The sequence below is a fragment of the Phodopus roborovskii genome, unplaced genomic scaffold (genome assembly GCF_943737965.1).
Source record: "Phodopus roborovskii unplaced genomic scaffold, PHOROB, whole genome shotgun sequence".
Taxonomy (NCBI): domain Eukaryota; kingdom Metazoa; phylum Chordata; class Mammalia; order Rodentia; family Cricetidae; genus Phodopus; species Phodopus roborovskii.
The window spans coordinates 1,752,783-1,777,533 of record NW_026126482.1 but is presented as its reverse complement, the minus strand read 5'-3'; the positions used below and the strand labels follow the sequence as shown (position 1 = coordinate 1,777,533).

The 24,751-nt window shown below is 50.0% G+C and overlaps 1 protein-coding gene across 1 annotated transcript in view; it reads left to right on the top strand.

Annotated features, from left to right (window-relative positions):
• Positions 1-22,481, top strand: part of Aopep (aminopeptidase O (putative)) — a 226,184-nt gene extending 203,703 nt beyond the window's left edge. Inside the window, exons 14-16 of the mRNA XM_051194140.1 lie at positions 3,565-3,681; positions 20,246-20,332; positions 22,306-22,481. Coding sequence (XP_051050097.1) covers positions 3,565-3,681; positions 20,246-20,332; positions 22,306-22,446 — 345 coding nt within the window. The 3' untranslated portion in view covers positions 22,447-22,481. The remainder of the gene's footprint in view (positions 1-3,564; positions 3,682-20,245; positions 20,333-22,305) is intronic.
• The last annotated feature ends 2,270 nt before the right edge of the window (positions 22,482-24,751 follow it).

Here is a 24,751-nt window from a genome sequence, read left to right as displayed (position 1 = left end):
GCCAGGGTTTGTTTCCTTTCCTTTGGGCCTGCTTGTAGTTGGGATGATGGTCGGGGGGTTGGAAATTCCACATTTTCTCTCCAAGAAACTTCAAAATAGTTCAAAGTTGTGCCACTTATCTCAAGTTTTAAGTCTGGTTGGGGGGGGCAGATGAAGTTAACTTTTTTTCTTTGTTCATTTCTTAATAACCAACAACTATGAGATCTTTAGTGGTTATGGCAAGAATATACAGACTTCGACAATTAACAAATAGTGTTTGTACTTGCCTTGGCTTCCTGTCGCATCTTGTTTCTTGTGTTCGTTCATCTGAGTAAGTTTTACAGGCCTGTGCTGCCCTTTTCAAGAACCCACATGATTTGGGGATCTCATATTCTCATTTTGTCTTGAGTTTCCCAAGCAGATGCATTTTTATAATACTGAGGTATTCCCATTGCTGAAATAATAACCTAACCATAGCTCCCGGTTTGTGAAAAGGGGGAGTTTTCTCTTGTCTTGCAGCTGAATTTCAAACGTGGGCTGTTAGTCCCAGCCACAGAGGCAGATCTTGTTAGTCATATTTCAGGTTGGCTTCCCTGGGGCCCGGTGCTCAGGGGCAGGGGCCCTTTTGTTTGTTTGTTTTGTTTTGTTTTTCTTGATGTCACCATACAACCGGCACCATCTGTGTCTCCTGCAATACCTCCATGATAGCACACAGTTGGTCCCAACATTATATTAAAGTTCATTTGGTTTCTGTGTGGTTAGGAGTGGGGCATTCCCCCATGCCAGCTGCCAGGGCAGCCCACCGCCCATCATTGCCTCCCAGCACATTTGCAAGTACTTGAGATCTTTCTGTCTCTTTGCGAACATTTATCGTGCATTACTTCTTTTCCATTGTAGAGTGGCTTGACAGGGAGCAAACATGTGTTTTACAAAGCTCACTCTATTAAAATCCTCTTTTCAAGCCCGGCATCCGTGTGTGTGTGTGTGTGTGTGTGTGTGTGTGTGTGTGTGTGTGTGTGATATAGTATTTACTTGTGAATGAATGATAGTTTTATTATCTGTGGATGAAAACAGCGTCAGGCCACTAACATTTGTCTCTCCATTTCCCCATGAATTGGAGAGCCAGGTGGCCACAGGTTGTTTACTAATGGAGCGCTTTCTCCAAGTCCATTCTACAAAGGCCAGACTGGCAAGAGATCTGCAGCATTAGGAAGGGATGTTCACCACGGCTGTGCCTCTGTCCTGCCTGCCTCTAAACAAGCCTGCGCTTGCATGAGGGCATCCGCCCCGTCCTGCATGAAGGAGGGTGGATTCCTTGAAAGGGTGTGTGCCCTCACTCTTTCCCGCCATGTAATTGGAGCCAGACAAACTTAGGAAACAGCCCTAGAGGATTGAGTGCTGCATATGTACCCCCTCCCCCTCCCCCCCAGTCTCAGCTGTCCGCCTTAAAGTCAGGGGGCTTAGCCGTAAATGTTTCCATTGCGTCAACTTTGAGACACCGAAAGCTTTCCATGATCCTTTTGATTCTGTTTGGGTGCAGTTGTGAGCTCTCTGCTTGGAAGAAAAACAGCACACAGGTGTGGATCGGAGCACTTGGTTGGGCTCAAGTGTTCCCACTTCTCACTTTCAGACTGGAGTTGGGCTCAGTGTTTGAACCCAGGAGGGATAACCCAGGTCAGCCATGTGGGTGATGTCCACTGCCACAACAAAACCAAGAGAAGCAGTGGGGTGGCTTGAGGGGCCTTGGGGGTGGGGGGGGGGCGGGACACCATGCAGGAGGGTCTAGGGTGTGTGGCCTTTGGAGAAAGAAAGGCCTTGGGGCTGAGAAGTTCAGCTTCCAGCAGAGAATGGCTCCCCTGGAAATGCTAAAGCGGCTGCTGGGTCTGGTGGGTAGCCAGAGGGAAGAGGACCAAAGGGCCAGTATCAACCAGGGTTTTCAGTGATGGAAAAGAGGAGTCTCCAGGGAGGACATTCAGCTGGTGCCTGCTCAGGAACCAGAGGCCCACAAGCATCTCAGGTGCATTTGGTGGGGACAGGTGCGGCTCCTAGGGGCTGCAGGTCCTGGGCTTGCCCTGCCTTATCAAATAGCTGGGTTTCCTTAGTATCACTACAGCATCCTTATGTCCAAAGCTAGAGAAAAGGGTAGATGTTGCTCTGCCACACCTTAAAACACTTTGCAAACACTTGATGCCTCAGGAAGAGAAATGTAGTCATTTATGGACCCTTGTAGTAGGACCTCATAGGCCAGGTTCGTTTCTGCTAGAATCTGCCCGTGGTGTAACCGTAGATGGAGAAACACCACATAATAAATATACCTAGAAACCAGCGCTGGGCACTGTATCTGTCACTGGGGAAGCGAGTTCATTAAGATTCAGGGTGAGAGAGACACTAGAAATGTGTACACCTTTAATCCCAGCACCTCAGCTCCAGTCCAGCCAGGCTACAAAGTGAAATCTTTTGTGGAGGGAGGGAGGGAGTGAGCTTTTTTCTTGGTGCAACTGCCCAATCAGTGTTGCACATTTCAGGAGGGTTCAGGCAAAGCATGTATTTTAGGACAAAAGGGAGAGGCAAGAGGAGAGAAGGTGGTAAGTTAACGGCTTCTGTGTAATAGAAATTTGCAGTTGAAATCCTCTGTTGGCCTAGGGTTGGCCTACAGAAGTTTGATTTGCTCAGAAGGATAATCAGGCATACCCAGGATTAGAGTGTGCCAGTGTAGAGACTGTGGAATTTGTGTAAATAATTGTAAAACACAGACTTTAGAGTGAACCTTCTTTTTTTTCTCAATACAGGTGTATCTTGAGTTTTCTCTTCACCCTGCTGCTGGGCTGAGATGGCCAGGCAGGCAGAATGTGTGGCTCGGCTGAGTATGCCCTTGTTTGTTCACAGCCGCCTGGTTTTGTTTGTAACACACACACACTCACACATACACACACACACACTTCTCCCTCTCATTGCCCTTAGCTGCTCTGATAGCAATTTTGGTGTGAATCCTGAGTGAGGATGTGTGCTTAGGTGTGTCCATTATCTCTGTGCGTCTGCTTATCTACAGCCTGTAAAGTTCATTTTAGTATCTTAAACTCAAAAGACTATAAATAGACTCCCCGAGAAGGGGAGTGGCTGTGAGAGGAGGCGATTGTTACACTGTGTTTACTTTTCAGGGTTCAACAGGTGCCTCGAAGGCTTAACTTGGTTCGGAAAGAACCCTGAACCTACCTACTTATGGTGAAAACAAACACCTGTGGATTTGCCCAAAGTTGGGTGACCTCCTGGGTCCTTGTCTAGCCGGGGAAACATTTTGTGGCATGTGCATGCCATCAAGGCAAGGCTGTCATGAGCCATTGTGACATTCGATTAAGGCCAAGAGGGCTGAAAGCACATACCCGGCATGACAGGCCAGAGAAAGCAGGGCTTTGCTAGGCCCCAGGATGTGGACCTCTGGGGCCACAGACAGCACAAGCCCTAACGTCTGTCTGTCCGAACAAAGTCAGCACCTGCCCTCCCCGGAGTTACCCTGGCTTTACTGTAGCTTTAACTTCTTGTTGGTTGAATGACATTTCAAAGGTGAATGTTTCTTTTTGTCCTCAGCTTTCTCCAGATGAGATCATCTTGCTTCTGGAGTGTCTGTTAGAGCAGAAGACCCTGAGCCCCCAGACACTGCAATGCCTCCAGCAGACGTACGGCCTCCAGGAGCAGGACGCAGAGGTAACACAGTTGAAGCTGTGCACCCACTACAGCGACAGCCTGTGAGCTCATTGCTGGCTTCAGCTCGCATTAGGATGGAGCCAGGGACTGGGCTCCCAGCAGCAAGTGATCAGTCGGCTCTTGTGCCGGCCGGTCCTTCTCTAGCTGTCCACTCTGGTCACATTGTGCTTGTAACCGAGGAAGGCCTAAGTTTTCCCTCCTGTGAGGAGAATTATAAGGGCAGATACAAGTTTCCTAAAAGCTTGGGCAGTAGGGTGGAGTTGCTTGAATTAAGACTTGGGCAGGTCATTTTGTGCTCTGGTGGCCCCTTCCCCTTGCTCATTAAGGACACTCGGCTCAGACGTGAGGGAGCATCCTGGCTGCACCCAGCTAGGACAAGAAGGAAGCCATGTGTAAAGGAAATGAGAAACAAATCAGCCACGGTTTAAAAAGTAAAATTGAATGCTTGTGGCAAAGCATTGTGATGTGAGTCTTAATATCGTTTAGCTTATTCAGAATACAGTGCAGATCCTATATGGAGTCCAGGTTTGAAAAACAGAAAAGCACAAATATCTAATGCATTTAGTCATCCTAAGGAAAACACAAAAGTTCAAAGAGAAACGGTCTTTGACACAACGCTCTAAAAATGCAGAGAATATATGAAAACTAACTGTGCACGCCAGCCCAGCAGCCACTGGCGCCTGGGTTATTGGGCACTTGAAACTTAGGTCCCTTGAGTGGTGTGCACAGCTATGAGGACAGATAGTGTTCTCAGGTTCTCACTGTTCATCACATGGTATTTTCGAGCTTCTGTTTTAGACAGGTTGGCTTTTGTAATGGCTTTCAGAGTTAGTGGCTTCCGCTGACAAAAGCCAATTCCTTAGCAGCTCCCTTGGAAGGTGGACATTCATTGCTTCGTATTTCCCAAGTCCACAGGTTTAGGAGTGGGGAGACGCTGGCAGCCTTTACCACCGAAGTATAGATCAAATGGGCAGCTGTTGTGTTCGTTTCTGCTCTTAGCCCTTTTGTTTATCAGAGACTTCAAATGCCAGACTTATTTTTAATTAGTGTTTCAAAGATCTTCCTATTTATAGGCAGAGGGTTGTGTTTTGACGGAGTTGAATTCCACTGGAGTGGAGGCGCCTGCAAGCCTCCCCTGCCTGGGTGGGAGGGTCCTAGCAGGTGCTGAGCACCTGTCTGTCCCTTGGTGCCCGGAAGCCGTGGGCTCTGGTCCCTGTTTTCCTTCCTCCCTTGGCATGAAACACATCCTGTCTTAACCTTAGCCTGATTAGTTACTGCGGATCATCTCTTAAACCTTTGAGAAGGGAGTCGGCCCCCTTCTCACAGATGTGATCGGACTGTAGACTTCACACTTACTGTCTACACACTGAGAAAGGGGGTGGGGCTACCCAGGCCAGGCTCACCCTTAAGCAGCTCCCTTTCTCAAGCAGCTCAAAGTGAGCCAAGAGCTGTGTTAAGAGCAGCTGCTGCTCTTGCAGAGACCTGGGTTCAGGTCCCAGCACCACAACGAAGTCCCTTAAACACCCTAGTCAGTTTACGTGGTTCACCTATGCACGCTTTAACTTCTAACACAGTAATTTCAGGTGGCCCATAACCATCTGTAGGGGATCCAATGCCTCTTCCTCATTCTCCAGGCACACACACAGTATGCATACCTACACTCAGACAAACACACACATACAGTATGCATACATACATATAGTATGCATACCTACATTCAGACAAACACACATACAGTATGCATACATACACTCAGGCTAACACACACATACAGAATACAACAGAGTTTAAAGCATCATTATAATATTTTTTATCCCTTTTAAAATAGTGAGTTCCCTGTGTGGCCTTAGCAAGTGTCTTAGGCTGAAAAGCTGGCCTAAGGGGTCCATGGTCTTCCTGGATATCTTCTTTACCTACCATCCTCATAGCTCACTTCAAGAAACCCATGCATGAGGCCACACTGAGCACCTTAGACCAGGGCATACTCCAGTCTGTAGCATCTCCAACATTATCACAATATATGTATGTATGCATTATGTATGTATATATGTACACACACATACATATGAGACAAAGATATAAATATATCTTTCTAATGCAATTTTGGAAAACTAGGAAACAACATATCACTGCCTTGTGTGGCCAGTGACCAGGGTGGCCTACCCTGTAATGTGCCCTGCCTGCCCCGATGTCTAGGTTGATAGATTCAACTAGAAAAGTGACTGCTGAGAAGAGGCCACTGACGGCACCAGTTCACCTCCTCACAGAGTGGGATGCTCTGTGACATGAAAGGAAGAAGTGTGAGCTCTGTCTGGTGACAGGGCTGTCACCATCCCAGCATGCAGGAGGCAGGAGCATCAGGATGAGTTCCCAGCCAGCCAGCGAGGGCTACATACTGAGACCCACTCTCAACTACCAATAATAATAATAATAATAATAATAGTAATAAAGAGAGAGTGTGGGGAGTGTGGGGTGAGCAATACCAGGATGAAATGGGAATAAGAGCTGGGTGTAATGTGAAATGTCACACCTTATTTCCCAGCACTTGGCGGGCAGAGGCAGTAGATGTCTGTGAGTTTGAGGACAGCCTGATCTACCTAGTGAGTTCCAAGCCAGCCTGGCCTACACAGTGAGACCCTGTCTCAAAATAAATAAAGGAGCAAGGAAGCATGATAGCCATGTGTGACCACATCCATGTGTGACCACATTCCCCGAAGTACCACCCTATTCTTGAACTTTAAGTACCCGGGTCAAGGCCTCGCACTGAGCTGCATTCAGGTCCCAGAGCCACAGCCAGAGGGTGACGCTTGTCATTAGATTTCCCCTGGTCCCACTCTGCTCATCAGCACGGCATCATCCGGGGCCGTATTGCCTGCGCTGAGGGGCGGGGTTTGTTTTCTGACCACTGCTGAGTGAAGATGAAATGCTCTCTGCCCCCGGGGTTTCAGATCTGAGTTTGTTTCCCTTAGAAACCGCGCTGTGTCGGAGGGTGCCACTGTCAGGATGTGCTAGCAGATCACAGTCCTCATTGTTGACCCACACTCTGGAATGACTAGAAGTTTTCACCAGCTCTCCAGACTCCTTTTTGGGGACTTGGATGAAGGTTCCAGAGCCTTAATTTCCTGGGGATTAAAATGAAGCTATAAGTACTTTCTTCGTGGAATTGATACGATGTGGAAGCAAGGGAGACCATTGTTTCCTGGGCTGTCTTGTCAGGGGTGAGATCCAGGGCTTTGTACGTGTCGGGTACACGCTGGGTCCCTGGGCCATGACCCAGCTGAGCGTGCCCATTGGTTAATGTGGTTTCTGTTGTGTGGGAGGCTTTTCCTTCTCTCCCTCAGCTGGCACAGTTATGCTGTCTCCTTAGCTCCTGTACTGTTTTTCTCCCTGAACTGAGGGGGAGAGGGGGAAGCTTGGCCACTGGGTGTGTGTTGTCCTGCTTGTGACAACTTATGGTCACAGAATTCCTGGTCCTTGGGTCACTTGCTGTTTGGCATGTGCTTTGCACACACACACACACACACACACACACACACACACCTCTGGTGGGGATGAAGTAGGGATGGGGTGAGGGTGGGGTTCGGCCCTCGCTTTACTCTTCCACGTGTTGTGTGTGTTCAGCTTCCCAGGCTTCTCGGTGTATGAGGCTCCTCTCCCCCACTGTAGGACTCTGAATGTCTCTAGGTCTTGGCAGGTACTCCCAAAGGGGAAAAGTCCCCGTTAGGAACCCCTGCTCCAAGGCGGCAGCAACTTCACTAGGGGGCAGCCATTAAATCTCATGATGACTTGTGTAGCCCTTGTCGAAAGCCTAGAGCGTTTGGGCAGCACACTGGTTCTGCATGGTGAGCCCGTGCCGTGAACACTGAGAAAACCTCTGAGTGCGTCTCTTGCACTCACGTCTTCCTTGTTGACAGCCTGTGGCAAAGCATCCAGCCTCTCGGAGGCCGGTCTCCGCATTGCTGGCTGTGTCCGAGAACCTGCTACCCTCATCCAGTGGCTCTGGGCCTCCCTGCCCCCAGCAGGGTTTAAGTGGCATGGTGAGACTGATCCCACTACGGCCACGTGTCCCTCACCAGTGCAGTTCCTCGGTTTGAGACAGCACAGCACCAAGTCCTTGGCACCCGCGCCCCTGCGCCAGGAGGTCAAGGCCTATGAGTAGAAATATGCCGTAGCACCAGCTGCCTCTCCACAGTTGCTGGAGACCTGCGCGGGCTGCCCTGGGTACCAGTGATGCAGGGCCTCATTGCCAAGACAGCCACCTCACCAGTCACCGTCCAGCACTGTCAGAATGCATCAGTGTGAGAAAACTCTTGAGGAAGGCTTTCAGATTGAATATAAAACAGGAGAATGGCACAGAATATCGGCCGGCAGTAAGGGAACTGGTATCCAGGGTAGAAATTAAGGTTGGGCACCAGTCTTTAATCCCCAAATTTAGGAGTAGAGATTATGCCATAGCACCAGCAGAGGCAGGCAGATTTTAGAGTTCAGGGCCACCTTGGTCTACACAGTGAGTTCAAAGCCGCCCTGGTGTACATTTCACAGAAAAGCTCCCTGATGGACAACTTGACCATTGTCTCTCCCGCCTGGCAACTCACAAATCTCACAAATACAGTGTTCGGAGCAGTAGACACACCTCTGTGGTGCAGAGGGACTGGGCTGTTGTGCTCAAACTCAGGTGGCAGATAAGAGACACGTACTCCAGTGTCTGAGCCTCAGAGTGGAGCCCATGGTGTGGCTCCAACCAAGTGTCTTCTGTACGGAGATGCAGGGTGGCGCCTGTGAACTGGAGTTAGACAGGCCTGCCTGCAGCCCTGCCTCTGACTGGGAAGGGAGCAGCGGTGAGTGCTTTGCTCCTTAGCTGTTCTATGCTTTCCCTTCCTTGTGCTTGGTTCCTAACAGTGTCTTAGGACACCCTTCAAAATCGGGAAAGTGTAGCTCAGTGTTCCTCCCGTAGTTTTTGCTCTTGTTACTTGTGTTAGTGTTCACAGAAGTTTTCCATGTAAAGCTAGCAACATTGTTTGTCTCCTATTCTTCTGTTATTTTAAGCTGATTGAAAAATAACAAAAGTAGAGATTTGCTTTTGGTTTGTTGGTTTGTTTGTTTGTTTTTTTAAATGTCCCTTTCTTCCCGAGACTGGAGACTTACTAACTTTAAATTATTACAACACACTGGCTGGTCAGGTGTCTGTTAAATGGGTAGGCATGAACAAAAGCCAGAGACACGGAGACCATATTCTTCAGAGAGGTTTTCTTAAGGGAATCGTGGGCTGGGAGTTGACTACTAGAGGGAATATACACGGTAGGGGGCTTGTACTGTAAGGGACTTATAATGCCAGGGGTCAACTTGGCTTAGAACAAAGGCTTCCTTTCTCACGGCATCACTATCATCCACTCTGATGAACAGATTTTCTCAAAAAGATGAGAGATTTATTCATTTTTCTAGGGGTTAGATAACACTGCCTTGGTCTGAGAAACCAAACTACATGGCATGTTCATATCATTTTAAAGCCCCTGGTAATAACAGTGTGTGAGGTCTTAACCAATACTTCTGGGTTCTCCTTAGCTTTGTCAGTGGTTTACATGTCTTTATGTTAGGTTTCTGTTCTGAGACACAGGGAAAGGAGGGGGGGGAGGGAGAGAACTTTCAACACAGCTATTTTATTTCATGGTAAATTGAAAGATGCTACTTGTCAAGTGTACCTTAAATGTTGCAAAATGAAAGGTCCGTGTTGCCAAAATTCTCCAAGTGTCTTCCCAGGCTACTAGAACCTTTGGGAAGCAGATGGCACAGATAGAATTCAGCCAACAAGTGCGGCTCCCACAGGCCTGAGAGCTGGATCTGGCTTCTGCTTCCCACTCACATGCATGTGGCCTTCTCTCCGTGTGACAGGGTACAAAGTATCAAAAGGATGAGCTCGCTGAAGTGGCCTCAAAGTGACCTTCTCCTCCCTAGGGACACTGTCTTAGGGCTACTATTGCTGTGAGGAGACGCCATGACCACAGCACTCTTATAAGGAAAATATTTAATTGGGGTGGCTCACTTACAGTTGCAGACGTTCAGTCCATTGTCATCATGGCAGGAAGCATGGCGGCAGGCAGGCAGATGTGGTTTTGGAGGAACAGCTGAGATACCTACATCTTGCAGGCAGAGGAAGACACTCTGGGTGATATTCTAGGCATAGGAAACCTCAAAGCCCGCCCCGCCCCCACAGTGACACACTTCCTCCAGCAAGGCCACACCCACTCCAACAAGGACACACCACCTAATAGTGCCACTCCCTATGAGATTATGGGGGCCAGTTGCATTCAGACCACCACAGCTACTCAGCCTACACTACTTTTCTTTAGAACCTCAGACCATACAGAATTAATGTTTTGTAGATCAACTAGTCTTGACCAGACACCCAGGCAGAGCACAGGGTATGACCAAGCACCCAACCACAGAACAACCAAAGCTAAGGCTTTCCTTCCCCTCTCAGGCCTCTGGGTAGTTTTGCTGGGTGTAAAACGTATCCCTTATCCAAAGCCTCCCTCAGCTTGGCTCTTGGAAGGCAGACTGTGATGGTTTTCAGTATAACTCACTAATATGCTAGGAATACAGCCCAGTTTGAGAACACTTGCCTAGCATATGGGACAACCTAAATTCAGTCCCCAAGCACTGCCCAAAAAGCAACAAAAGCTCTTCTAAAATCCAAGTGTGGTGATGTAGTCCTATAGTCCCAGCATTCTGGAGGAGGCAGGGTTAGGAGTTCAAGGCCATTCTCAGCTGTAAAGTTGCCGGGCATTGGTGGCACAGGCCTTTAATCCCAGCACTCGGGAGGCAGAGGCAGACAGATCTCTGTGAGTTCAAGGCCAGCCGGGTCTAAAGAGCTAGTTCCAGGACAGCCTCCAAAGCAATACAGAGAAACCCTGTCTCAAAAAACAAAACAAACAAAAACAAACAAAAGATTGGTCCAGGCTATATGAGACTCTGTCTGCCTGTCTGTCTGTCTCTGTCTGTCTCTCTCACACACACAGGAAATTTTCCACATAAAATTGTTAAACACCATTGAGTCTACATATCTAAAGTATACAAGCCTATGGTTTTCTGACCCCAGAAGGACCCTGGTTCCCAATAGCTGTCACCCCAGTTCCTTAGCCAGCATTGCCCCCTCCTGTCTATCCCTTTAGGTTTGCTTAACCTGGGCTCTTGTATATGTAGACTCTAATCTGCGCCCTGTGATACCTTCTGACTGGCTTTCTTCGCTTGGCTGATGTTTCCAGACTCTTCTTGACAGCAGCACACATCAGTACTTTGTCTCAGTGCTGCGGTTAAGTCCTGACACTGAGCTACACCACTCAGCTCGTTGCCCTTGTCTTTTCCCGCTAGCGTGCTAGAGATGGACCCCAAGGCCACCCGCACGCCGGGCCTGTGTCCCACCACCGAGTTTCGGCCCCAGCCCCTCATTGCTTTTTATTGCCAGATATTTTTGAGCTTATGGATAATGCCCCATTTGGTCTTCCCCCAGCAGCCGTCACGGACCATGAGTGTTTGCGTGTGTAAATGTTTCTCAGTCAGCATGTGTCCCGGTCCCTCGCTCGGGTGACCGCCCACCAGCACCGTTTGAGGGCTGAAGTTTTTCAGTGTCTTCGTCGTCAGCACACATTACTGTCTCTTTTCATCTTGGCCATCTGGGTCTATGTGCAATAGTTTGTGGTGGTTTTTACTTGCCTTTCCCTGTTTGCTGATGGTTTGGGCTTGTCTTTGTCTATTTATTGGACATTGGTGTATTTATTACCCTGGCTCAGAGCAATTCTCTGTATACTCCCAATAAAAGTCCCTTCCTGTAGAAGTGTCTCCCATTCTGTCAATTGTCTTCTCATGAAAGTGAAGACTCAGAAGTATCTTTTGAAACAAGCAGCCCTCCATGAAGTCTGACTTACCCAATTTATTCTTTTGTTGCTTTTGATTTTGGTATCAAATCCAAGAAACCGTTGTCTGATCTTTTGTGAAACTGTATTTCCTGCATACAATGATTCTGTAGACTGAGATCTCATTCAGGCCTAGGGTCCTCCACCTCATACATGCAGTATTTGTTAATTAAGAACAAGACAAGTTCTCCTTAGCCCTCTCAGTCAAGTTTCACAGCTCAAGACCACAGACCTCTGTGGGACTCAATCCAAGCAAAGAAACTTCCACATTCCAAATCTTTCCACTTGGAGAGATGCTCAGCTCCTGTAATTTCTGTAGAACCCTGCACATACACCTCCTTCCCTGTTTCAGCCACAGTAAAATTAAAGGGAGCTGAAGCCCTAGAGAGACTCTGAGTTATTCAGCAGCATGTATGGCAAGTCTTGGGCAGGATGACCTGGTATGGGCAGTCTTCCTCCAGTCAGTTCCTGTGGAGAGAATTAGAGTTAATGACCATTAAGAAGGGACCGAGTAAGCCATGTGGTGTGGCTATTAAGTGGGCTCATGTCTCTGCCCCTTCACGCCATCTAGGGGCATGTGAGCTAAATCTTGCTGGCGTTCTGGCTCCCCCAATCTTTCCAGTGGCAGGAAGCTGAAGGAAGCGGAATCTTTCCTGTGAGCCTCACTGCTCTTTTCTGGATCTCCAGTCCTGTCAGATGTGGAAAAGGCAATGGGAATGACTAATTCCAGAAGCATGTGTCCTCGGGGAAAGAGTGGAAACTCTTTCAAGGAGCCTTTGGAGACTTAGTGAGGCCTCCAGGTCGTTGCTGCCTGGGAGGGCATAGCTGTCCCTGCGTGGTCACTGTTTCTGCAAAGACTAGGAACTGTGTGCTGAAGGAAACAGATTGGTGGTATCACTCCCGACCGACCGCAGAGAACCACTTTGAAAGGTTTCGCCGCTCAGTGGAAGGTCTGCGAGGAGAAGGTGATGGGTGTCTGGACCCAGTGTGAGCCCTGCACCAGCACCAAAGTTCTGACTGGTGCCAAAGTCGTAATGGCGTTAAAGTTATCGAATGAGATTCTCTGTGTATAGGGCAGGAAGAAGACGGGGATGTGCCTCTTACCACAGGAGTAGGTCCATATACAGGCGAGGCTGCTGTGTCTTGTTGCTCTTACATTTGTATTTGACGTCTGTACTGCTCCTGGCCTTCAGTGTGCACTCTGTCAGTGTGTTACTGTCGCAGCTGAGACACCACTCAGTGTGCTACCCCAGACAAAGACACTTGTCTGTCGATGTGTACACTCCGGGTCAGCTTCGGGGGTTGTTCCTCCGGAGTCATCTATCTTGTTTTGTGAAACAAGGTCTCTCACCTGTTAGTCTAGACTGGCCAGCCAGTGAGCCCCTGTCTATCTTCCCAGTTGCTGGAATTGCAGGCTCACTATCCCTTGGATTTGCAGAGCAAGAACTTCACTGTCCTTGTAACCTGTGTGCGTGCGTGCGTGCGTGCGTGCGTGTGTGTGTGTGTGTGTGTGTGTGTGTGTGTGTCTCAACGCTAGGCCTAGGTGTTTACTAACCTGGCTTTACAGCAGCAGCTAAAGTAAGGTCTCATTTCCTTTATTAGAAAAATCGTGTTCGTTTTATAGTCCTTAGGGAGCGGGGTCTCAGTGAGGGAAAGGATACGACAAAGATTCTGAAAAGTTTTGTGTGGCACACACACCACAGCTGACAGTTCTTTGTTCTCTCGGAAGAAAGAGCCCGTCAGTTCGTACACAGCAGACACCCATAAACAGTTCTTAGCTGACAGTGCCACTGGCCTGTGGCCGCCCTGCAAAGGCTGCCCATCTCACCAGCAGTAAACCCTCTTTAAAGCCAACTAAATCTAATTTAAGGACACAGATTGAAAAAGCAGGGTTGTTTATTACAGTGTGGACTTATTAACTTAAAAGAGCCCCAAGCCTTCGTCTGTCTGTTTACAGATATAAAACGAAACTCCAAATGAGGTTTAATGGGCTTCCCAGATCATGTTCCTTGGACAGTTTTTCTTCTTCTTCTTTTTCCTTTAGCAGTAAATTTCAAAATCAAAAGGACTGAGAAAGGAAGGGGCTTCCTGTCATAAATAGGATGGGTGGTATTCTTCAAAGCGTTTTATAGCTTCCAACTGTGCATTATAATTTCAAAGTCACTGAAAGCGTTCTCTGCGTGCAGTGCAGAAGTTCTGTCCATGCAGAAGCATGCCTCAGGCAGGCACTGTGTGAGATGGCCAGTGGGGGTGGGGTGGGGTGGCATGGGTGGGGTGGGGTGGGGGTGGCCCAATGCCCTGCTTTCACCAACTCGACACAGAACCCTGCAGCATTGCCTCCTAGTGACCCAGAAGCCAGCTTGGTCACCCTGTTGCACCAGTTCTGTAACAGAGCTCATCAAGGCTTCTGACTAGAATTTTCTAAACATCATGACATGAGGATTTAAGTTTCTATCACTGTCAGTAGACAGAAAAGGAGGGTGAGGGTAGGCACCAGCTGTTTCCGGGAGCATTACCGGATGTAGGGACCCTACCCTGATGGTTGGTGGTCAGGGTCTGTGCCCTGAGCCGGAGGCATAACTCGAGAGTAGAGGCAATCACTGCCTTAAGGCTGTGGACGTGAGAAGAGCAGGTTACCTCTGCTGTTTCCAAGTGAAGAGACTTTCAGCCCTGAGGGGCCTTTTCGCTCACGGTGACCTTGTTGGTGGGACAGAATTGCCACACGGCCAGCGGCCAGCGGCAGGGCCTGGTGTGAACCCTTGTGTGTAATTCAGACCCAGGGGGTGGTGTGGGGCTGGGGTAAGGCCCTGTGAGTGCTGTGTGATTCAGACCCAGGGGGTGGTGTGGGCCCTCCTTCTTTCTTGCACCCAGTGCTCACCCAGACCCTGTGCTTTCTTCTTTTATAGCCAAGACCAGTCCGTCTTGGTTGTAAAAGACTAGTCAGGGCTACTTGGTCTTGAGCTCTGTGGCCCCCACCCTCCCTTTTCTGTCCTGGAGCCCAACCCTATTCACACCAGCCTTTACCATCTCTGCACCGCAGTGAGGACAGACGCCTTGTAGGTCCCACCCCGCCACCTGGGCACACACTCCCTTGTGTTGCTTTTTCCTCCAAAGTCTCGCAGAACCAAAAACTAACTTTTGTAGTCTCAGAGAAGGCCGTTAGCACACTTATTGTGCAGGTCTAGAGTCTCCCAGGCATGGTCTCCCACCTCACAGGGAAGCCAACATTCTTCTGGCCCTCCCTTTAGGGAGGTAGGTTTGTTTGGTCAATTCCCCACAAAGCGTATTTAGTATGTTACCAACTAGCATTAAAAGAACAATAAAAACTCAGTGTGCGGGAAATGTTAAAATGTAACACTTGTCTGTGTGTGCGCACGTTTGCACATGCTCAGACACAGCAGTGTGCGTAAGTGCGCCTGCTGGAACCCCTCTGTACTGGCCCTGCCCCCATGCATATGTAGACGTGTCTCTGCTGTGTTTGGACTAGTCCACCCTGACAGCAGTCCCCACTGTCAGACCCACTGTCAGATGAGGGACTGTGGCTTGAATCACCTGGCAGTTTAGATGCACTTATGACACGAAGGCTTTTTTGAGACCCATCTTCCCATCTGCACCCAGCCAGAGAGCATGTGGGGTGTTGCATATCCCAGGGACCCTGTATTGGTGTGTGTGTGGGGGGGGGTGTTTAAAGGCCTGCAGAGTGCTGAAGCCCATTTCCTCTTACATTCTAAGCAAAACATCCTGGAAAAGAGTTTTGTACGGTTGTTGTTTTGGGGGGTGGGTTTGTTTTTGTTTTTTTTTTTTTTTTTTTTTGGTTGTTTTTTGAGATGGAGTCTTAACTGCGTAGTCCTGGTTGGCCTGGAACACTCTATGTAGGCTAGGCTAGCCTCATACCTGCAGAGATCTGCCTGCCTCTGCCTTGTGAGTGTAGGAATTACAGGCATGCACCACACCCCACTAAAGTTATTTGTTGTACTGAAGTGTGTACACCTGTGCATCACACCAGATGAAGTGTGCACACCTGTGTACCACACCACAATCAACTTTTTGGCAGCCAGGAAGACTCCAGCGACCCAACCTCTCTGGCCTGTCATTTGTGTGCTAAGCCCTGTGCTCACATGCATGGGCCCCTGTCCATAGGCCAAGAGATCTCCATCAGTCTGGTGGGGCAGCGAAGGGCCAGCCAGGCTACAGGCTACGGCTCCCTCTCCACACCCCACTCAGGACTGTCTCCTGTCTGTATTTTCAACTCAAGCATGTTCTTAGTAGTCATGTATGCAGCCAGAACTCAGGCATCGCATTTCAGACTTACGTGTTTGCTAACTTCAGACTTGCTGGGGATTCCTAGCAAAACCTTGGGAGTGACCTGAATTTTAGTCACCATTTAAACCATTACATTTTCCACTCCACTAACAGTTGAAGCATAGTAAAACAAAAATATTTAGTGTGTAGTTTTCCATGTGTGGTGGCTCATACCTATAATCCCAGAACTTGGGAGGCAGTTTTGAGCTACGTTGGAAATTCTAGATCAACCTGAGCCAACCTGGGCTACCTAGCAAACACGTCTCAGAAAATCAAAGGAAAGTTAAGTATGAAGTTAGATCATTTGGAGCACACACATAAACGCAAGAAATGCTAAAACCAAAGGAATAAAATTGAAAAACCATGGGGGGGGACACCAATAAATTCATCTATAACCATTCAAAAATGTAAGCAGAACCATCATAGCCAGAGTCAAAATGACCCTGACCAGAAGACTTTTGTTTGGTCAAGAGCTTGTCTCCCTGACCCTGAAAACATACTACAGACTAAGGGGGAAGCAAGCCAGGGATCCAGTAGGAAAATGTAAAGGTTTGCTAAACAGGCTGGGAAAGATGGAGGCCGCCCTCCCAGGCTCCGCCAGAGGGCTCTTTGCTCTCTGGCACTGTTGGCTGGCAGCTCCAGAAACCGCTCACAGTCCTTTGGACTCTGGTTTGACAGTGTCCCCAGTCCCTCCACCTTTTCCTGTAACCAGTCCCCACTTGATAGCTCAGCAGTGGTAGCTGCTCGCGATGTAGGAACTGCAAAGACTTGTGACGGGAGTGTAAGTCGCGGAAGGCCCTTTAACAGTGTCTTCCAGGACACAGACGTGCCTGCCATTTGATTTGGCAATGCCGCAGCTTCAAATCGAGCAGAGCAGTAGCCACAGAGCAGGAGAGGCACACACCTGGGTTTCCATAGCTCCTTGGGTTAACCTCTGTCTTCACTGTCACATGCACTGTGTCCCTCTGGGGGCGTCTGGCTCGGCTCTGGTGTGGTGGGACACTTCGTGGCTGTTACAGTCAGGACTGGGAAGTCTTTGTTTACTCACAGTCCAGACATTGTTTTTAAGTCAGGGCGTGCTGTGCTGTTGTGTTAGATTGTATAAGGAAAACCAGAACAGAGGCAGCCTCTGCACAGGGACTCTAGAGACAGTCCTAGTATGGAGAGGGGCTCCTGGGTTCCCTTAACTAAAGTCTTCATCTTAGTGAATCGGCTCTGGTTTCTTTCCATCTCTACACCCACCCACGCACCGGACATCACCCAGTGCCTACTGAGGTCCTGTGACCAGAGCAGCCTGCTGGGTGCCAAACACTGTCATGGGTGTGTGTGTGCGCGCACGTGTGCCTCTACTTTGATTTTTACATAAGGAAGCTTAAAAACCCAGGGTAAGGTCGACCGTCCCACAGGAATCCAGCAATTCGTTGTTTAAGGATGGCAAAGACTATGCAAATGAAACCAAACTGCTTCTGAGTGTTGAGGCTTGGGTGTGAGAGTGTTGTGTCCCTGCCAGTGTCGGCTGGGGGTGGGGGTGGGGATCTTGATTCAGGATGTTGCCTGTGAGGGACTCTAAGGTCTGTGGACCTCGTCAAGAACGCAACCCAACCGTACCCTGCTGTGCACTTTGAAGTACTGCCGGGGTGACAGGCGTCACCGCGTGCTGTGAGGGCATTGACTGTGGGTGCTTGTGAGTTTGGAGGAGAAAACTAAGATGCTCTTTGTTGCCCGGAAGAACTAGGCAGAAAGAACTGAAAGTCCTTGCGTGAATGGAGACTGGGGCGGGGCTTGGGGAAGCTCTCAGCCTTGCAGTATCTCCGTGGTGTCTTTTAAACATCCTGCCTTTGAGATACTGAATTGCGTGTAGTCCTTGGCTGATGAAAAGCCTGTTTTGTCCTGCTCTGTATGGGGTGTGGGGGGTGGGGACAGTCTGTCTGTCCTTCCTGGATGCCATGCTAGCCTTCAGGGTTCAGAAGATTGGCTCTTAAACCATTTCTGATTGAGAAAGTGGAAATGCTGACCTCAGGTTGTGAGAGAGCCTCTGTGGCGGGGCCTTCTGAGCCCTCCACACACCCCAGCCAGGGTGCTGCCTCCTCTCCTGACCCCACCCCGTTCTAACAGGAAGTGGGCCCTGGTGTGTGAATTACAGGAGAGCACAGAAAAGAACATGAGGGGCTGGGCATGCAGCTCAGTGGGTAGAGGGCCTGCCTAGCATGCACCGAACCCTGGGTTTGATCCCCAGCACCGCATAAACAAACCATGGTTGCTTGCACTTCTAATCCTTGACTCTGTGTCAGATTCCAGGGCAGCTAGGGCGGCCTGACACCCTCCCTCAAAGGGGCGGGGGACAAGCTACTCGGTGAAGTCCTTTTTGTCTAGGTTCTGGTTTCCCCTACCCTCACAACTGATCCTGTGCACAGGCCCCAGCTGACAGACTCCCCACCCCCCCCCCCATCTGCCAACCGTAGTCAGGGACACCTTGACTGCGCACATGTACTGTATGTTTCCCCATCAGTCAGTCAGTGTGTGAAAACCTTTCCTTCCTATGACAGACCTCTCTCTGCTTGATCCTTCTTCAGGGCCCCCACCGTGCCCACCGTCCATCGATGGCATTAACAGTGCTTAGAAAATCTCTTACCCAAATAGCAGTTAGCCTCACTGTTTGCCTCAAGCCTGAACCTTTCCAAAGCCCTCCGCTCTCAAACTAAAATCTGGAGTGTACACCTCACGGTTTGAGAATGATAGAAGCCATAGGGGCCAGACTGTAAGTGAGCCAGGTGGCAGGCACAGCCCTCAGAGTACTCTGGATCATGTGAGTGCCCCTGTGGGCACAGGTTGTTTCATAGCTAAGAAAAGTGAGATTCTTTCCCTGGGCCTGAGCAGCCAGCAGAGCAGTAGGGTCCCCAAGATGGTGACTGTCATAGCCAGTCTCCTGGCTTGTGCTCCTTTTCAAAACTCTCTCAAACAAAGGCTTTTTACTGCCGGGTGTGGGTGTGGCTAGGCCACTGGGAGGAAAAGGAGAGGTAGGCACAACCCCAGTGCTCTGTACATTTGCTTCTGGGGTCTGCTCTGGACCAGATGCCCACAGTCCTGGAGGTGGCCCTGGCTGCAGTGTGGGGAAGCGAATTCTCCCTGGTTTCCTAGGGGTCTCCCCCATAGACAACCCCCCACTCCTGTGCATTGTTAATTTCTGGGAATCCGTCTGTACAGGTTAAAGGAGGACTCAGGTCCGGGAATTTTGCAGAGTGATGTGATTTGCAGGGGCCCTAGTGAAAGTGTTGGCATAGCTTACATTTACTACTGCAAGCCTGCAAGTGGATCACTGCACGCTGTCTCCCCCTTCCAAAGGCAATCAAATCGAAATGGGTACCAGGAGGAGACCTTAATTTTTACTGGCTGGTACTGAAGCAATGATGTGCCATTCACCGATTGGCTGGCTGCTCACTGAGTGTAGTTCAGACAGCTTGCAGGTGACAGCTGTAGCATTGGAATCTGAGAACCCAACAGGCAGAAGCTCCTGGTTTGTTTAAAATGATGGTGATGGTGGTGGTGATGTTGATGGTGGTGATGTTGATGGTGGTGATGGTGATGATGGTGATGATGATGGTGGTGATGATGATGAATGATGATGGTGATGATGATGGTGGTGATGATGATGGTGGTGGTGATGGTGATGATGGCGGTGATGGTGATGATGATGGTAGTGATGATGGTGATGGTGATGATGATGGTGATGATGATGTCGATTTAATGCTGATGTGCCTTCACACAGAGGGTGGCCCTGCGAGGCCTTGCTCCTGGTGGCTTTACTGCTGTCTCACAGGCATCCGGTATCTGTTGAATTTGTAAGAGGTAGAGCAGAGAGAGTCCTGGCAAGTTCCTGCAGGCAAACCTTTAGGATAGTCTTTGCAAGGAGCATGGCACTTCTACTAAGTATGCATGGTGCACGCGGGAACAGCCAGGTCAAGAGCAGAGGTGCCCCAGCTTGGCATGAATTTGGAGTTGGCATCTTCCTACATACCGTGATTTAATTGTTGAAACTGGCAACACCACACGTGTGGAACTGACATAAAGCTCCCGTTTGCACGCACCTGTTAGCCTCACACACTCGTCTGTGACACAGCGAAGCTGCTCTCTGAAACCTTGTACGCTTTCTACTAATGTTGACTGACGACAGTCCCCGTGCTTAGCGGTGTCAGCCCTCTCCTTCCTTTAGGAAGAAATGAAATGCAAAAGCCCGGCCAGCCAGACTGCATACCGAGGTTCCCCGTGATTCAGTGACATTGCAGTTCAGAAACTGTTTATCCTGTGACTCTTCTGGAACATTGCTCACCAGGTTTCCCGTCTTGTTTCCTAAGGTTCGCCATCGATGGTGTGAGCTGGTCGTTAAGCACAAGCATACAAAAGCATATGAGCAGGTGGCGAGGTTCCTGCGGGAGGACCAGGTGAGTGGGACAGCTTCCCCGGAGGTGGAGACTCGACCGTCTCTACTCCTAGCTTCCCCCTGTCTCCGAGAGGACAAATACCTGAGAGAGTTTCAAAACAATGGTAAGGGACAGTTAGCATTGGAGGGTTCACTGGCAACTGTGAGTGTTCCTTCCAAGGAGAGGGGCATGTGCCGGGGTAACTCCCGTCCTCTGTCCTGGCTGTGGATGGATGGCCTTATGTGAGGTTTGCTCTAAGAAGTCCAAGGCCACTGCTCAGCAACACCATGGGTCCATCCTGTCTGTAGAGATTCTAATTGCAATCACAGCATATATGGAAGTTGTCTGGGAGACCCTTGGGTTACCTGTTGAGAGGCCAGGCCAGGCCAGCCTAGGAAGCAGTCTCCTGCGTCCAATTCCAGGCTCTCTGTGTGTGTGTGTGTGTGTGTGTGTGTGTGTGTGTGTGTGTGTGTGTGTGCGTCTGTCTGTCTGTCTGTCTGTCTGTCTGTCTGTGTCTGTGTCTGTGTCTGTGCTGTCCATAACCTCATCTGCCACCTCCTTGGTCTGTAGCACATTTTGAGGTCACCACTCAGGGTACATGTCCCCACATGACCTCCGCCAACCCTAGCTTGTATCTCTGGCCAGCTTATGTGCACACTGTGGGCTGACGGGTAGCGAGCAGGGTGGGGCAGACAAAGGACTTTTGACAGGGTCTGAAGACAGGGCACTCAGCAAAGTGAGGGCTGCTTATTCCCATGAAGAAAGTGATGTGACTTTGTCACAGCAGAAATGTCACATTTGCACAGTGAGGTATTTGAGGGAGGTTAAGGGTACTGGCTGTTCTTCCAAACTACCCGAGTTCAATTCCCAGCACCCACATGGCAGCTCACAGCTGTCTGTAAGCGCAGTTCCAGGGGATCTGGCATCCTCACACAGACATGTGTGCAGGCAAAACCCCACCCCAACGTACATAAAAAATAAATCTTTTTTTCTAAAAAAAAAAAAAAAAAAAAAAAAAAAAAAAAGGAGTTTGAGAAAGCAGCAGAATGGAGTGAAGAGCAGAGCTCGGTGGATGGATGACAGCCACGCAGTCCCCGGCACGGGAGCTCCATCCTCCATGCCTCAGCCTAGCAGGGAGGCACTTTGGGAGCCACTGCTGAGTTTTAAGCTCAAGCTTCCTTTGAAGTCCTTTGAATGTGAAGCAGAGTGTGCCCCCGGGGGAGTCCCATAGAACAAGAAGGCAGGCAGGGCTCTTACTCTTTGGTCTCGCAGAGCATAACTGGCTGTCTTTAATGAAAATGGCATCATTTTCAAAGCAGAAGAGCCGGTGTCTGATGTTCTGGGACCTAGTGGTGAGAGGTGGCCAGGCTGGGCCAGAGTAACAGCATCTGCCTGCCTGTTCCGCTCTGGGCCATGTGGTCTCTTGTGGCCTGGTAGGTGATGGGCTTGGTGAACAAGTTCATGCCAGCTCACCCTTTGGAGTGTCCTGACCTGACACATACAGGGTTTTCCACAGTGACCACTTGGGGAGCTCTGTCTCCGCCCAGAGTGTTCCTGAAAGTAGCCACTAGGGGGCAGCTTATCACTCAGCACCAGAGTGACAGACTCAGTAAAATTCCATGTTTTTGTTGGTGGTGGTTTTGTGTGTGTGTGTACACGCACGTGCATGTGCATGTATGTGTGTGTGTTGGGGTGGGGTGGGGTAGGGTACCATCATGTGACTCTGACTGGCTTAGAACTCACGATGTACAACAGGCTAGCTTTGAACTCGTAGATGTACTCTGCTTCCCAGTGCTGGGATTAAAGGCCTGTGCTACCATAGAGTTTTGCTGAGGACCAAGAGGGGCAGAGTAGAAGCTGCAGACTCTAGCTGGTCAGCTTCATGGCTGTTGCCTTCCTCTCGTCTGTCTTCACACCAGCCTGTGTAGAGCAAGGACAAGCGCGCGCAGCCTCTTTACCCTGCCTCTTTCTTTTCTGGCCTCCGTGCCCTGCAGGCCATGGGTGTGTACCTCTATGGGGAGCTGATGGTGAGCGAGGATGCCAGGCAGCAGCAGCTCGCCCACAGGTGCTTTGAGCTGGTGAAGGAACACATGGACAGAGCCTCAGCCCAGGTGGTGTCTGAAATGCTGTCTTAAAGAGGTAATTCTCCCCTTCCTGTTCTCTCCGGACTATCCACGTCTATCCTGTCAGCCGCGTGGTGCGGGAGGGCCACCACCGCACCACAAGTCTGTGTAAGGGCCGCCTGTCTTGGGGACAGGAGGGCTCAGGATCCTGGAGCCACCTCATTTATCGTTTGGAACTCTGGGTGTGAAACAGAGGTGTCTCCCGGAGGCATAATGGCCATGCTGGCACTTCTTTGGTCACCTGAGGCCTTGCACAGATCCACAGGCTTTGGGGTCAAGGTCAGCCAGGGTTCTGTGACCACACTGCTCTGTTCCAAGCTTCCGCATGCAGGCAGCACCCCTAGGCCTTGTCAACCCGAGAAGACTCCTTTGCCTCTGTCCCCCTGGCCTGTGAAGTAGGCAGCAAGAGTATCCCTGCCCCCACCTCGCTCAGTGACACTTGTGTGAGGGAGGCGGCGGGTGCCCTCCACCCTGACCCTTGTGTCCTGAGGACATGACTGTCTCCACCTCCTGCTGTAGCAGGGTTCACCCCAGCTCCAGAGTTCTTGGCTGTGTGCCTTGCATCCTCTGTAGCCTCGTGTGTCATTCAGACACAAAGCGTGAAGTTCTGTCAGCAGACGTACGGGTCAGTGTGATTCTCTCACAGTCACGTTACCATCTCTCCATCTTCTCCATGGCGGTATATGATGTGACGTCTACTTACGTGTGTTTTTTTAAATCTCACATCAGATCCCAATCATTGTTCATGTTACTTTGTTCTGTGTGATTTCTAATTAATGGATATTTTAGGATTGTGCCGCTAATCTTAACCCATTGTTGGACATTCAGTTTACATTCTCATTTTGCTTTCCCAAAGCTCACTTCCATGTAATATGCTTGAGTATTTTATTTGTCTGAAAGCACTATAATTATGAAGGGGAAAACGTGTTTCCTGAAGCATGATCATGTTCTTTCAGAAGATGTGGCGGGGGGACCACCACGGCCAAGCTTGGAGGTCATGGGGTGTAGTGAGTGACCATACAGGGTGCTGAGCCCACACCCCACAAGCTGTGAAGCTGGCCTGTCGCGTGTGTAACAGGCCTCCAGCACTCCAGCAGGCATTTCCCTGGAAGCCTTTAACCTCAGGGAGAGTTGTGATTTTCGCAACTCTTAGCCAGAGAATCACAGCGAGGCCACTGTTTCCCTTGGAGAACCACAGAGTTGCACATGGTTCTAGTGCCTCTTCCTTGTGACACCACCTTCCTCCCTACCCCCCACCCGTCCCCAGCAGGCAAAGGAGTTGTCACTAATCCTCAACTTCCTCGCTCCTCCATGAACTCTCTGTAGTCCCCCCCCCCCAGCCCCTCCAGCTGAATGCTTGGCCACAGCAGCCCTGGAGGGAGACTATATGGATGGGAGTGAGACATGTCCCCCGCATACCACACCTTTGTCACCTGAAAGATCCATAGCATCCCAGGCCATTCAGAATCTGCAGTTTGAGAGTAGGCTGTATCCCCAGAGTTAAAGGCCATAGGTCCAAAGCAAGGATGCTCCCTGAGACGTTCGCCACATAGCTGATACAGCGCCCCCTCTCCTGTCCCAAGGCTCCTGCACAGTGCAGGGAATGCTAGGTGGGCGCAGAGTGCACGGAGGACGCCCAGTGCCTGTGGATGGGAGTTGCTAGGGCATCGCGCTGCCCTCAAGTGCTCTGGCTGCTTGGGTTCCTGGCATGCTGATTTGTGACTTGAGATTAAAATCACATTGCCAGGGATTACCACGCAACCATGACCTTGGCTGCTTCTGCAGATCCGTGGCTACTTTCTCTCTGCAGTTGGGAGAACAGATGCACCTTGTGGCTCTTTGGGAACAAAAAGAAGCCAACCGCCTCGGAAGACGCTCACCAGCCCTTTATTTATGGCCGGCGATGACCTCTCTAACAAGGTGCAGAGCTTAGCTGATTGGTGAACAGTGATTGTTTTCCGCTTTGTTCACAGTGGCTAAGTTCTGCACCTGAAGAGAAGGGTGAGATGGGGAACAGTTAAGTTGCAGCTGCCGGGCAGAGGCCACTGCTGTCAGGCGTGGCCACAGCTGGCGGTCAGCTTGGCGCGGAACAGATTCCAGAGGAGGAGAGACCGGCCTGACCCGAGGGTGTATTGTCAGGGGGGAAAGCAGTGTGTTGACCGCCCTTAAGTGTGTCCGCAGAAAACACAGACCCGCTAAGCAGCTCACTGTCCTGTCAATTATCTCAGAAGTCGCAGGGAACTAACTCCAGATGCGCCACGAAAGTTGAGTGGGACGTGTCTCAGCCGATGCCACACGTGAGGGAGGGTCTGTTGTT